The 12,134-nt window shown below is 44.4% G+C and overlaps 1 protein-coding gene across 1 annotated transcript; it reads left to right on the top strand.

Annotated features, from left to right (window-relative positions):
* Positions 1 to 4,774: 4,774 nt before the first annotated feature.
* LOC311247616 (uncharacterized protein) lies at positions 4,775 to 9,970 on the top strand (the record flags this gene model as incomplete). The annotated part of the gene is made up of 3 exons (XM_084338641.1): positions 4,775 to 5,191; positions 9,165 to 9,257; positions 9,948 to 9,970. The coding sequence occupies exons 1-3, from the start codon at positions 4,900 to 4,902 to the stop codon at positions 9,968 to 9,970; spliced, it is 408 nt and encodes a 135-aa protein (XP_084194767.1). The 5' UTR covers positions 4,775 to 4,899.
* Positions 9,971 to 12,134: the final 2,164 nt, after the last annotated feature.

Genomic DNA, 12,134 nt, shown 5'->3' with positions numbered 1-12,134 from the left:
GCCGACCCCTGGTCTAGGTTAACCACGTAATAGTGTATAATAGTATAATAGTGTAATATTGTGTAATAGTGTAAAACTGTGTAATAGTGTAATATAGTGTGATAGTGTAATATTGTGTATTAGTGTGTAACAGTGTAATAGGAATAGTGCGGGAGATCTGCTTTCATTGGTCTATGTTTGCCCCACCCCCTACACTTAAGCCCCACCTAACGTGTATGCTACAGTACTTTCTGTCAGCTGTCCATGGTAGGCTATACACATTTGGGCTTTTTTTCTCTCCTGCAGACAGTGGATGATCCCTGTGTATGTTGTGAGTTGGGATACAGATAAATAATGAATGGTACAGTAATAGATGGTGTCTGCATTTAGGCATGCTTTTTTGCTCTGTGACAGAGAGAGACGAAATGTGTGTCTGCCACCTGGTGGAGATTTCTAATTAGTTATGAACGATTTCTCCATGGAATCCCTTTTCTCCTCCTGCCTAAAACCTCCAGAGCCTCAGGCCAGACATTTTCCACAGTTAGAGATAATGCCAGGTAATATGTATTTAGGAGTAATCTACACCTGTTATGTAGATGCGTGGCCTTGAGTGTGACTGCTGCAGTCTGTATACTGTGTGTAGACCCAAATATCCACTTGGTTAACCTCGGTTGTGTAATGCAGCGGGTGGCTCCGGGCTTTGTTTTTGTTATCTCAAAGGAAGCGGTGAAGGTGAAGCTTGGTGGGGTTTTAGTCGTGTTATTGTGGTGTCAGTGTGTGTATGTGACGTGTTTCTTCTACCAGAGTGCTTTGTGTATTTATGTGGGGGGGGGGGGGGGGGTGGAGAGAGAGAGAAGGAGAGAGGGTGTGTGTGGGTGTGAGAAAGAGAGAGAGAAAGAGAGAGAGAGAGATAGAGAGAGAGAGAGAGAGAGAGAGAGAGAGAGAGAGAGAGAGAGAGAGAGAGAGAGAGAGAGAGAGAGAGAGAGAGAGAGAGAGAGAGAGAGAGAGAGACAGATACATACAGTAGGAGAGCAATGAGGAACACACTGCAGTGCTGATGTGATGAGGTGTGACACGGAGGGCAGTGCTCCATCTCTGTGTTGGAGCACGCCTGGATGCTGCACAGAGTTGCTCTGTTTAGCTTCAGCCGCTCATTAATGTGTAAATTACAGTTAAGCCCGAGCAAGTCTGGGCATCAAACGAGGCCAGATTCACCAAATGAGGCTGCACGGAGCAGCGTAGAGCAAGCTACTGTAATTATATTCCCTCTTAAAGGGATGGTTAATGTAGAACATTTTAGAGCAATAAGTAGCTATGCCACAACTGGTACCCGATGTGCCTTGCTGTTCAAAAGGGACAGCGCGCTCCAAGGACAGGAGGCGACACACTTGGAAAAGGCTCATTGCCACAGCGGGATGGAGGCTTATCTGAATCTGAGTCATTTGAGTGTTTTGTTTATTAGTCGGACCCGGGGGGGAGGGGGGGGGGGGGGGGTCTACTCTAGTGAATGTCCCTAACTAACTGACTGTCTGGCTAACTGGCTGGTTGGCTGTTAGGATAGAGATTTAGTGGGGTGTGTATAGTTACATGTCTTCTAGACATAGGTGTGGTTTAGGGATGATGTCACACTTGGGGGGGGGGGGCAGTGGGGTGAGCACCTGGTTTCGGTGCTGCCGGCACGGGCCACGAGAGAGACGCTGTAGGCAAGATATATTTGGAGACGAAAGCAGATTTTGTCTCACACCACCACAAACTGTCACTATTATGTACAGTACACCTTTAAACTGAACATCCACATCTAAGTGCGGGCTGGCCGACCCGATCGACAGAACTACACCCGAGGTCGGTTACCGGAGTCTCATGGCCAGTACAGAGAGACTCAGAAGGAGCTTCTATCCCCAGGCCATCAGGATGTTCAATGACTCCATGTAACAACCCATCATCTACACTCATTGCACAGTTTGCACACACATCCACATGCACAGCCACACACTCACTTTTAAACAAACACTCACCTTAACACTCACTTTAGACAATTTAACACTACATTATATGAATCTATTATTAAAGAGATTTGCACTACATTCATACCTCATTTGCAATTGCACCTTACCTCAAAGTTTTGTACCTCATTTTCTGCATTTTACATTTCATTGTATACTTGTATGCCGTGACAAATGAAAAACTCTTGACTGTTTACACATTTTTACTCACTGTACTTAGACTGTACCTATAGGTTGTACTTTAGATTGTATAGTGTACTATAGTATATATGTATATTGTATATTCCTCTTTACTTACTTACTTTTTACTTACTTTATTACTTTTTTACTGTATGAAGCACACTCTCAGGGGCTCATACAGAACCAAGCATTTCACCATAAAGTATGTGTATTTTTTTTTTTTTTTATCCACTTTTTCTCCCATTTTCTATATTTTTCTCCCATCCCAATTTCGTATCATCCAATTCAACCCTCCCCTGTCACGAACGCTGTTTCTTGCCTCCCACAAGCCGGCTGCAATGTGGACTAAGTCATACATAGCACAAGTCCCCTCCGGTACTTGAGGTAACAGCAGTCGCATCTTTTCACCTGCGCAGCTCGATCTCTCAGTGGCGAGGAGTAACGCGTGGGAGGCTCACGCTGCCCCCGACACTTCCTGATTCTACTGCGCAGGTGCACCAACCGACCTGTAGGAGTCGCTGTCCACAACGCCCGATCCCCACCCATCAGTTTCCCACCCCCTAATACGGCCAATGTGTATTAGTATGGACGGCCAGCTAAACTGAAAGCAATGTGGAGCGCTGGGCTTGAACAGGCAAGCCCAGCGTCTCCGTCATTCGTGGCGAGCGCCTTGCCCACTACGCCACATAGCCGCCAAAGTACGTGTATTTTATTGTGATAATTAATAATCAAACTTGAAACTTGAAACTTGAGGTTGCGAGGTGTCGTGGGGTCCGATTGGGCTGGTCCTGGGAAGCAAGAATGCTTGGAGGTGAGGCAACCCCCTACCCCCCTAAATAGGAAAGTTGCTTTCACCCATAAGTTCAGCTCACACCTTTCATGTCTAACGCAACACGCAGGGAGATACACTAGTTCACGGGCTTGCTAGGCCTCAGGTTAGTTATTTCGATTTCAAAGTTACTATGTGCCAGGTTTAGCATACTGTAGCAGTGTAACGATTGTTCAAACATGCATGCGTTAGTTTAACTACAGTAGGCTTGCCTAGTCTTGTTGAGATATTGGAGGTAGAACAATTATTTGCAATAGGGATGCCCCGATCGAAAAAAAAAAAAAAAAAAAAATGATAAATAGCTGGATCGGATATTGGTAAAAAAGAAAAGAAAAAAAATCGATTTTCTTTCTTTTTCTTTTTCTTTTATAATTTTTATAATATAATAAGAAATAAAATAAGAAATAACAATTCAGTACATTTATATCTATGTGTTCATTTGTTACATTTTCACTAAGTTAGGAAAGTAATGTTTTAAGTCAAGCCTGATGTTGCCTTGCACAAAAGAATGATCCCAGTCTCTGTTTATTAATTGAACAATGGGTATTTACATTACATTTACATTTAGTCATTTAGCTGACTCTTTTAGCCAAAGCGACTTACAAGTTCTGTACGACAAGTCATCAGGAAGGGCACAACTCCATCAGCTGAGTAACAATGTTGGTTACAATGTTGGTGCTACAGTGTAGGTTAGTATATTAGGACAAGTGCATGACAGTAAGGTTAGTTAGGGTTAGATACAAAAAAAATAAAAATTCAAACAAAACAAAACAAAACAAAATCAAAAACAATCGTATCAGCAGTGTATCGGCCGGTATGGCTCATAGAAGATCGGTATCGGTGGCAAAAACCGTGATCGGGGCATCCCTAATTTGCAATGCTAGTGGACTGAGAAATCAACCCTAAGTCCCATGTGAAGCAGTTAGGAAACAGTTTGGAAGATATTAGATGTAATACATTTTTTATAGAGACATGTTTCATATCCCATTGACATCCACTAGCACTGCTAACAAATGCTAACAGTTTCTACTTCCAAAATCTTGAAAACCAAATCACTGATGCTTGCTATGGATGGACTAAAATGTATCAAAATGTGTAACAAGATTATTCGATTCAATTATTAGAAACGGGGGGAGTATCCCTTTAACTTTGAATGAGGCAGCACGTGTGGGCTCTCCTATAATCTGTTTCGATTTCAGCTTTAATTGTACCAATACAATTACAAGGCAACTTGCCTCTGCTTTGCTCTCTACAAAGGATCACTTTGGATGCGTCAGTGAAAGGCAAATGGGTTCAAAGCTTTTCAGCTCCCCTAGTCAGTTCCTCTGGAGAAAAAGAGCAAACGCGCTTCCAGCAGCCCCTGCTCAGAGTGGGAGGAGATGCACAGTGTAAAGTAAAGTGTCAATGTATGTTATACTGAATGCTTCTCATCTCCTCACTCTCATATAGTGAATCACTAGTCTCTCTCTATTTCTCTCTCTCTCTCTCTCTCTCTCTCTCTCTCTCTCTCTCTCTCTCTCTAGCCCTAGAACTAGCCTTAAAACCTAAACTTAAAACTGAACCTTCCCTGTTGAGCTTGAGCCACCTGCCTAACATCTAAAGGAGAAAACAGCTTTCAGACTCCAGCTTGTCATATCTCTCTCTCCCTTCTGCCCCTGCCTTCTGCTCTCTGTATTTCTCCCTTCCTCCTCCTCCTCCTCCTCCTCCTCCCTGCATTTTTCTCAAGCAGAGGCTTCCATGGACCCTCTGGCTCCGCTGCTTTCGTCAGTGACTTGGAGAGTTCTGAGAACTTTATGAACTCCCTGTGTGCCGGAGTGGGAAGGGAGAGAGAAGGCAGCAGTTGATGGGACGCAGCCTGGCAGCAGCAGCAGGCTCCTCTGGAGACGGCATCAGGACCCTCAGCTGGCGATGATCTCCGGGGCCATGAGAAGACAGCGCCTCCTCAGCCTCCTGGCTCTGCTGGGTCTCCTCGCGGGACTCCTGGACCTCGGTCACGGCCTCGCCGCAGAGGATGAGGACTACTACATGCAGGAGCTGTTGACCAGAGAGCAGTACAATCGGGTCCTAGAGGCGGAGGAGCCTGTGGCCCCCACGGCTGACAGGCAGGAGCGCCCCAGCCAGAGCCCCACCAAGAAGCTGCCTAAGGGCAAGGCTGATGGCGGCGGGCTGACAGATAAGGCCACAGCTGAAGCAAAGTCAGGTAAAAAAATTAAAATAATAATTCACAGGCAGCGGATACTTTTCTAGATATGTCAATCACAGACTCTTGTGTGTAGTAAAAAACCTTACTGTTCCTCCACAAAATTATTTGATTGCAGCAAAGATCATCCAAAAGGCACAGCTGTAAAGAAATTAATAGTGCTTTTATTGAAAACATAACCTGTAGATAGAGTACTGCACTTGCTGAGAGGTTTATTAGGTGGATCTGAGCAGTTGTGTCAGGGGGAGCAGCTAAGTTAACATAACAAACTTACACAACATTTAACCATGGCTGGCTCGAGTTGCTATTCAAAACCTGTCAAGCTACCTGAAAAGTAACATGACATCACCACTTGATGACAAGTGTATGGTTAACCCTTAAGCCTTTTTTCCATGTTAAGTTTTTCCTATTGAAAATATTGACTTTGGAAGAAAATAAAAGTTTTGCTAAATGTGCATTCATTTTCTACTGTAGACTGATATGACTACTGATAAATACTAAACACTAAAGTGTAATAATATTCATACATATGATATTCATACCTAATCTGCATGTTTTTTTTGTTACTTTTTTATTTTGAATGGTTGTTTTGCACTGATAGAAGTGTGCACAGGGGCATCACAAAGAAAGTTAGGTTATCACAAGAGCTATAAGGTACAAGTCTTATTTTCTCAAAGTCAAAGTAATGTGCACCAGACGTTCCCCTGCTACAGTACATGTGACCGTAGGGCGACTTGATGGATTGAAATGGAAAACTTGAGGCTCAGAAGACAGACTCATTGGAGTCTTCTCTAAAAACACAGGAGGGGGGAAACAGCTGAATTCAATTCGCACGGAGTGACGGATGAGCCGAGAGAAAAGAACCAACAGTTAGTAATTTCCTCAGGTAGTGCTTCACCTCCCCTCTCCACATACGGCCTATAGATCAGAGCCAGGATTCTGTGTGGCTTCAACACAAACAGCAACATCGACCGCCTTCCAGGACGGCAGAAGGTCAAGAGGATTCCGTTTGGAACCGGGATGTGCAGAACATTTGGACCCCTGATGTGCGGAACACATGCGAGACTCACCCCCCCCCCCCCCCCCCATCCCCAGAAAGCCGATTAGCAAGCAACAGCGGGCGCACCGGGGCCAAACCGCTGCATCAATACAAATGTGTTTACTACAGGCCCGCTCTCTGTGGGGCTTGTAGCGTATACGCGGTAGCAGATCTGTGGGCATGTCTAAATACTGCCAGGTTATTGGATGGATAGTAACGTAAAAGTACGCGAAGGTCGGCGGTTTAGCTTATGTGGCAGCTACTGTAATTTGGAGCAGCTGTGGAGATGGTGACTTAACGGTTCAGGCATCTTCTCTCACGTGCCCCAGCAGGGAGACCAGCTGCAGGTGGGATCAAGAGAGAGAGAGAGAGGGGGGGGGGGGGGGGGTTGTATATGAAAACATGCTGAAGCTATTCTAGAACCAATCATTTCCTCTTTTCCCTGTCACAATAGTGATTTGTTTTAACCTGTCCATTATGTCACACCAACAACATACTATGATCTGCTAGTATAGTATAGAGTACTATGATACTCTTTTTTGTACCGTAGGGCCACTTGTATACGATTTCCTACAGTTACCGTTGATTTGATTTGATTTTATTTTATTAGGGATCCCCATTAGCTGGTGCGATAGCAACCAGCTAGTCTTACTGGGGTCCACACACAAAAAAACACACAAAAACAATCACTATTGCAAAAAACAAAATTATTAAAAGTCAGTACACACAATGCATAATGAACCTACTGTAACAATTAATATAGCTAAAATTACATTAGTGTAAAACAAAAACAAAAAATTAATTTACAGTGTTAAAAACAATTTAAAAACAATTTAAGATTCTTTTTAAAAGTGAATCTACTGTAAATGCAGCAGAGGTTCCGAGGCAGGCAACATCACCTCCTGGTTTGGGAATAGCACTGCACAAGACCGAAGCAGACTACAAAGAGTGACACGTTCAGCCGAACGCACAATTGGAGGGGGGCTCCCCACCCTCCAGAACATTTACAACAAGCGTTGCACGGGCAAGGCTAAGAGAATCATTAAAGACTCCAGTCACCCGAACAACTGCCTCTTTGAACTGCTGCGGTCAGGCAAGCGATACCGGAGTCTCAAGGCGAGCACAGAAAGACTCAGAAGAAGCTTCTATCCCCAGGCCATCAGGCTGCTAAACGAACAATGAATGAACACTACACAACAACAACCACCAAACGCACATAGCACACACATCCACACGCAAACACTCACTTTAAACAAACACACTGTAGCACCCACTCCACACACTTTATAGCACACACCCACTTTAAACAAACACACTGTAGCACCCACTCCCCACACTTTATATTTATTGATGAAGGATTGCACTACAACTCGTACACCTTACTGTAAATTGTACCTAAAATTGTACCTCATCCCATTTCTGCTTTGCACTAGATAGTACTGTACATTAGTACACTGCATAGTATTGTATATTATATGGTAACTCAGAACATTGTACATATGTCTATACCGAACACTGTGACCTCATTTTTCTTCTTCTAAATTACATGCTATATTATGTTATTTGATACTATCTTGTCTAGCACAGTCTCTGGAGCGTAACAGTAAGAAGCATTTTGTATGAAAGTATTCTGTACTTCTGTATGACAACTATTAAAGAACTTGAACTTGAACTTGAGGCCATTCCACAGAGTTAATGCTTGAACACCGATCCCGACCTGACAACATGCTGAGCATTATCGGTCACACAGTAACAATTCAGTTGTTCTCTATACAATCAAAATAAAATAAAAAAACGCGGCTCAGGGCATTTTTCAGTATTCAGTATTCTGTCCACAGGACGGGCTGAGGGTAAGGGCTTTCAGATGTGAGAATAGATTGTTATCGCATGGGGCCTATACTGACCTGACACCCAGTCACATTCCCCACTTCCAAGTCGACTTCACACAGTTCCTCTTGGAATGTGACTCCCCCTCCGCATCCCTCTCTCATGCAGGATATTTTCACAATTGCTTTGAACCTTCAGGCAGTCAGATGGATAAGTGGTATTATAGTGTAATAATGATATTAGAGAGCGCAAATTGACGTCCACTTGTTTAAATGTGTCATTGACAGTTCACTGTGGCCTTATGTCTGAAGAGGGCCATAGGAACCTAATTGTCCTTTTTTTTTTTTTTACCAGAATGAAGTGAGAATCATGCTTCATACTGTATACTCTGAAGGGAGTATACACATGTTTCAACCTGTTGATGTGGGCTCAGTGCTTCTCACAACAGAACCGAAGAGGAGAATACTGGAGCACACGCATCATCTTTCGTTTTTTTTGTACAAGACAAGGACTCTGAAGAAGGACACACTGTTGTTGGGTCATTTGTTCATTCCCTTTTTCAACTGCAAATTATGCCTCCAGCGGAAAACGTATTATTATTTAATATATACGATATTTGCAGTCAGTTTATCAATATAATATCGGAATGTATTTGGCGGTTTCCAAGTGTCCTTGCGCAAGACACTTAACCCTTAATTGCTCCCGATGAGCAGGTTGGCACATTGCATGGTTGCCTCTGCCGTCGATGTGTGAATGGGTAAAATGTGAGGCACAAAATTGTAAAGTGCTTTGGATAAAGCGATATATAAATGCAGCATTTACCATTTTTGTATGTGAGGATGGTCGATTTAACCTGTGCACATTGATTACCTCCATGTGCCTCCGCCATCGGTGTGTGAATGTGTGAGTAAATGTGAGAAACAAATTGTAAAGCACTTTGGATAAAAGCGCTATACTGTATAAATGCACCATTTATGATTTACCATTATTCTTTTCTGAATAACGATACTTGGCCTCAGTTTGTCATGCAAAATGTTGCAATATATCACGGTATCGTTTTTTTTCTCCCCCACCCCTACCAAATTCTATATTTGTATTTCCTTATAGTGAAAATGCCAAACAAGAAGAACAAGAAGAACACGTTGAAAACGCCGAACAGTAGCAGTGAGGGAGACGGCCAGGACAGCTCAGCGAAGGAAGGTAAGTCAAAGGCAGATGACACTAACACTGCACCTGGGACGGTCATAATCTTATAAAATCATTTGTTCAGGAAATCTATCTACCTTCTGATGCACGGGCCCACTTTCTCGTCTCAACGAGGGCAGTTAGGAACGGGCGGAGAGAAGACACCCACCCACACACTCGGAGATGAGGACATGTTTTGAAAAAAAGGGGTTTTCAAAAAGCTTCTTTTCCCTTTGAGGGGGGAGAAAATCTGGCAGTAATGGATGATGCAGTCAGAAGAAGAGGAACCAAGTCACAGAGGCAACGCTTGTCTTCTCAGTGGATGAAAACCAATTGTGTTTGGTTTCCATGGTAATCAAGGTATAATTGTGGAGAAAGAAAAAAAGCCAGGATGTTCCCGGTAGCCACCCTGTATGAATGGTGGTTGTCTATGGTCCTGTGAAGGTTACGGATCACCTCATTCTGGTCCAATCTGGTCCAATCCAAACCACGGGGACGTCATAATAGATCCATTATGCTGAAGATTGCATCTGGGACTCGGAGACTGGCTGCTTCTCCACTCCAAACTTTCCAGTGCTCTCATTAAATGAATATACTGGTGCTGTCACGGTTGTGACTTCCAGCCCCTGTTCTGTCTTTCTCCCGCTTGTTTCTCTCCTCCTGCCCCTAGTGTTTCGCTCCCTTTCCGTGTGTGTCCCCCTGCAGGTCCAGCAGATTCTCCCATGTGAAAGCCTGTGTCTCGTCTGCCATCACCCCCAGCTGTTTGTCATTATTCCCCTGTGCATATTAGACAGCTCCCCCAGTTAGTCTTTGTCTGGTCATACCGTTTACGTCACCTAAGTCTCCTCCGTGTTCGTGGCTTTTCTGTTACCTGTTTAGTTAGTTTTGTCTTCCTTCGTGTTGTCTTCCTGTAACCTGTACTGCCTGCCTGTCTGCAATAATTACCCAGTGTTGAGTTTTTTTTTCTAGTCTGCCTGCCTGCCTGCCTGCAAGAATTACTCAGTGTTGGGTTTTTCTTAGTCATCTGCCTCCTGCCTTTGTCCTGCACTTGGGTCCTCTACAAACCCTTATAGAACGGCCAAACCCGAAACGGAGCCAGCAGACATCACACAGCCACCTCATAGCCTGCCTACTCACTTACCTCCACCTGAGGCTGAGTGGTACCATGGCAATCCATGTAGCTGTCTGTAGCCTTAGGGGGGCGAGTGGACGCCACTGGCAGCTCTTGGAATAGCTCCGGTGTTCCTCCTTGAAGCACAGACTGTCCAGCGCCCCTTCGCCTCCCCCCGGCCCTCTGCTCTTCTACCCACTATGACACATTCAGCTGTCTCCACCACTGTTGGCCGGGCCAACACATTGCCAGAATCAGCTGCCGACATCGTTGCCTGCCTACCTGATGTTGCAAACTGGAGCCGAGAGTTCCAGAGTTCTCATGGCGGAGCCAATGCAGTTGTGTGAACTGAGGCTGTTCCCTTCTGAGCGGCAATGGAGGATTTTCCCATAGAGGGTCACTGGCCCCTTCCCTGCCCGTTCGCTTGCCTGCCTGCCTGTCTGTCTGTCTGTCTGTCTGTCTGTCTGTCTGTCTGTCTGCTGGACTGCCCCTCTCCTGCCCGCCTTCCTGCTCCCTGTCTTTCACCACTGTGGCAGAGGTCCTCCTCCTGGTCGACCAGGAGCCGTCCATTGAGGAGGGTGGGTCCTATCATGGTTGTGACTTCTAGCCCCTGTTTTGTCTCTCTCCTGTGTATATTAGTCAGCTCACCCAGTAAGTATTTTGTCCGTTTGTCTTGCCTTGTGTTGTGTTGTCTTCCTGTAACCTGTACTTTGCCTGCATGCTTAGCCTGGCTGTCTGCAATAAATACCCAGTGAGTTTTTCTTCGATATCCTGCCTTTGTCCTGCACTTGGGTCCTCTACCACAAACACTTATAGGTATTGCCCTTATTTATACATCTTATTTAGCAACCCTTGGAAGGTAAAAATGGGCGAGCACTCGTGTGGATTTCTGTCAAAGTCATCAAGACGAAGACGCCAAGAAAAAGTGTGGTTTGAAATACACAAGTGAATGGGGATCGAGAGCAGAAAGTTGGATCGCAGGTTCATTCTAACATGTTGGAAAATGGGAACTGAACACTGACATGCCTGGCACAGTTGTGAGGATCTAAAGAAGCATAGCAGCACACGCAGTCAGTCAGAATTTGACTGGCCCCTCTCTCCCTCCAAGGCGGTGTTTTGGCTGCGTTGAAATGAACTGTTTTCTGAATTATCTAGAGTTTGTTTAGTCCTTCCCTTGGTAGCAGCTGCTTTATCTCGACCACCCATCCTGGCTGCAGTTTCCAGGTTAAATCACACATAAAGTTGTAAAACAAATACTTTGGTTAGATTTTTTCTTCTAATCTCATTTTAAAGGATAAATAAGCCAGTCAGCTAGAGAAATCTAACACTTTTATAGGCATTGGACATCTTTTTTTGCTTTTTACTTTCAGTTTAATTCGTTTAGCATTGCTGGAGAGTAAACCGGGACACAAACACACACACACACACACACACACACACACACACACACACACACACACACACACACACACACACACACACACACACACACACACACACACACACACACACACACACACACACACACACACACACACACACACACACACACACACACACACACACACACACACACACAAATCAAAATTGCATACCAAAACATTAACTTGTGAATTCACCATTTAATTAAAGGGATGTTTTAACAGCTCAGTATTATTAAGGAGATGTTCCTATAGAGATATCTGTATACATCTCACAGTATGCACACCACACTGTTGCTATAGTTGACTGTCTTTAATGTTTGTGGTCAGTTTGAACCAATTCAATGTTTGATGTCCCAA

Source organism: Notolepis coatsorum (assembly GCF_963971535.1).
Source record: "Notolepis coatsorum genome assembly, contig: SCAFFOLD_1556, whole genome shotgun sequence".
Taxonomy (NCBI): domain Eukaryota; kingdom Metazoa; phylum Chordata; class Actinopteri; order Aulopiformes; family Paralepididae; genus Notolepis; species Notolepis coatsorum.
Note: the sequence above shows the minus strand (reverse complement) of the source record. Positions and strands in the feature narration are given on the sequence as shown.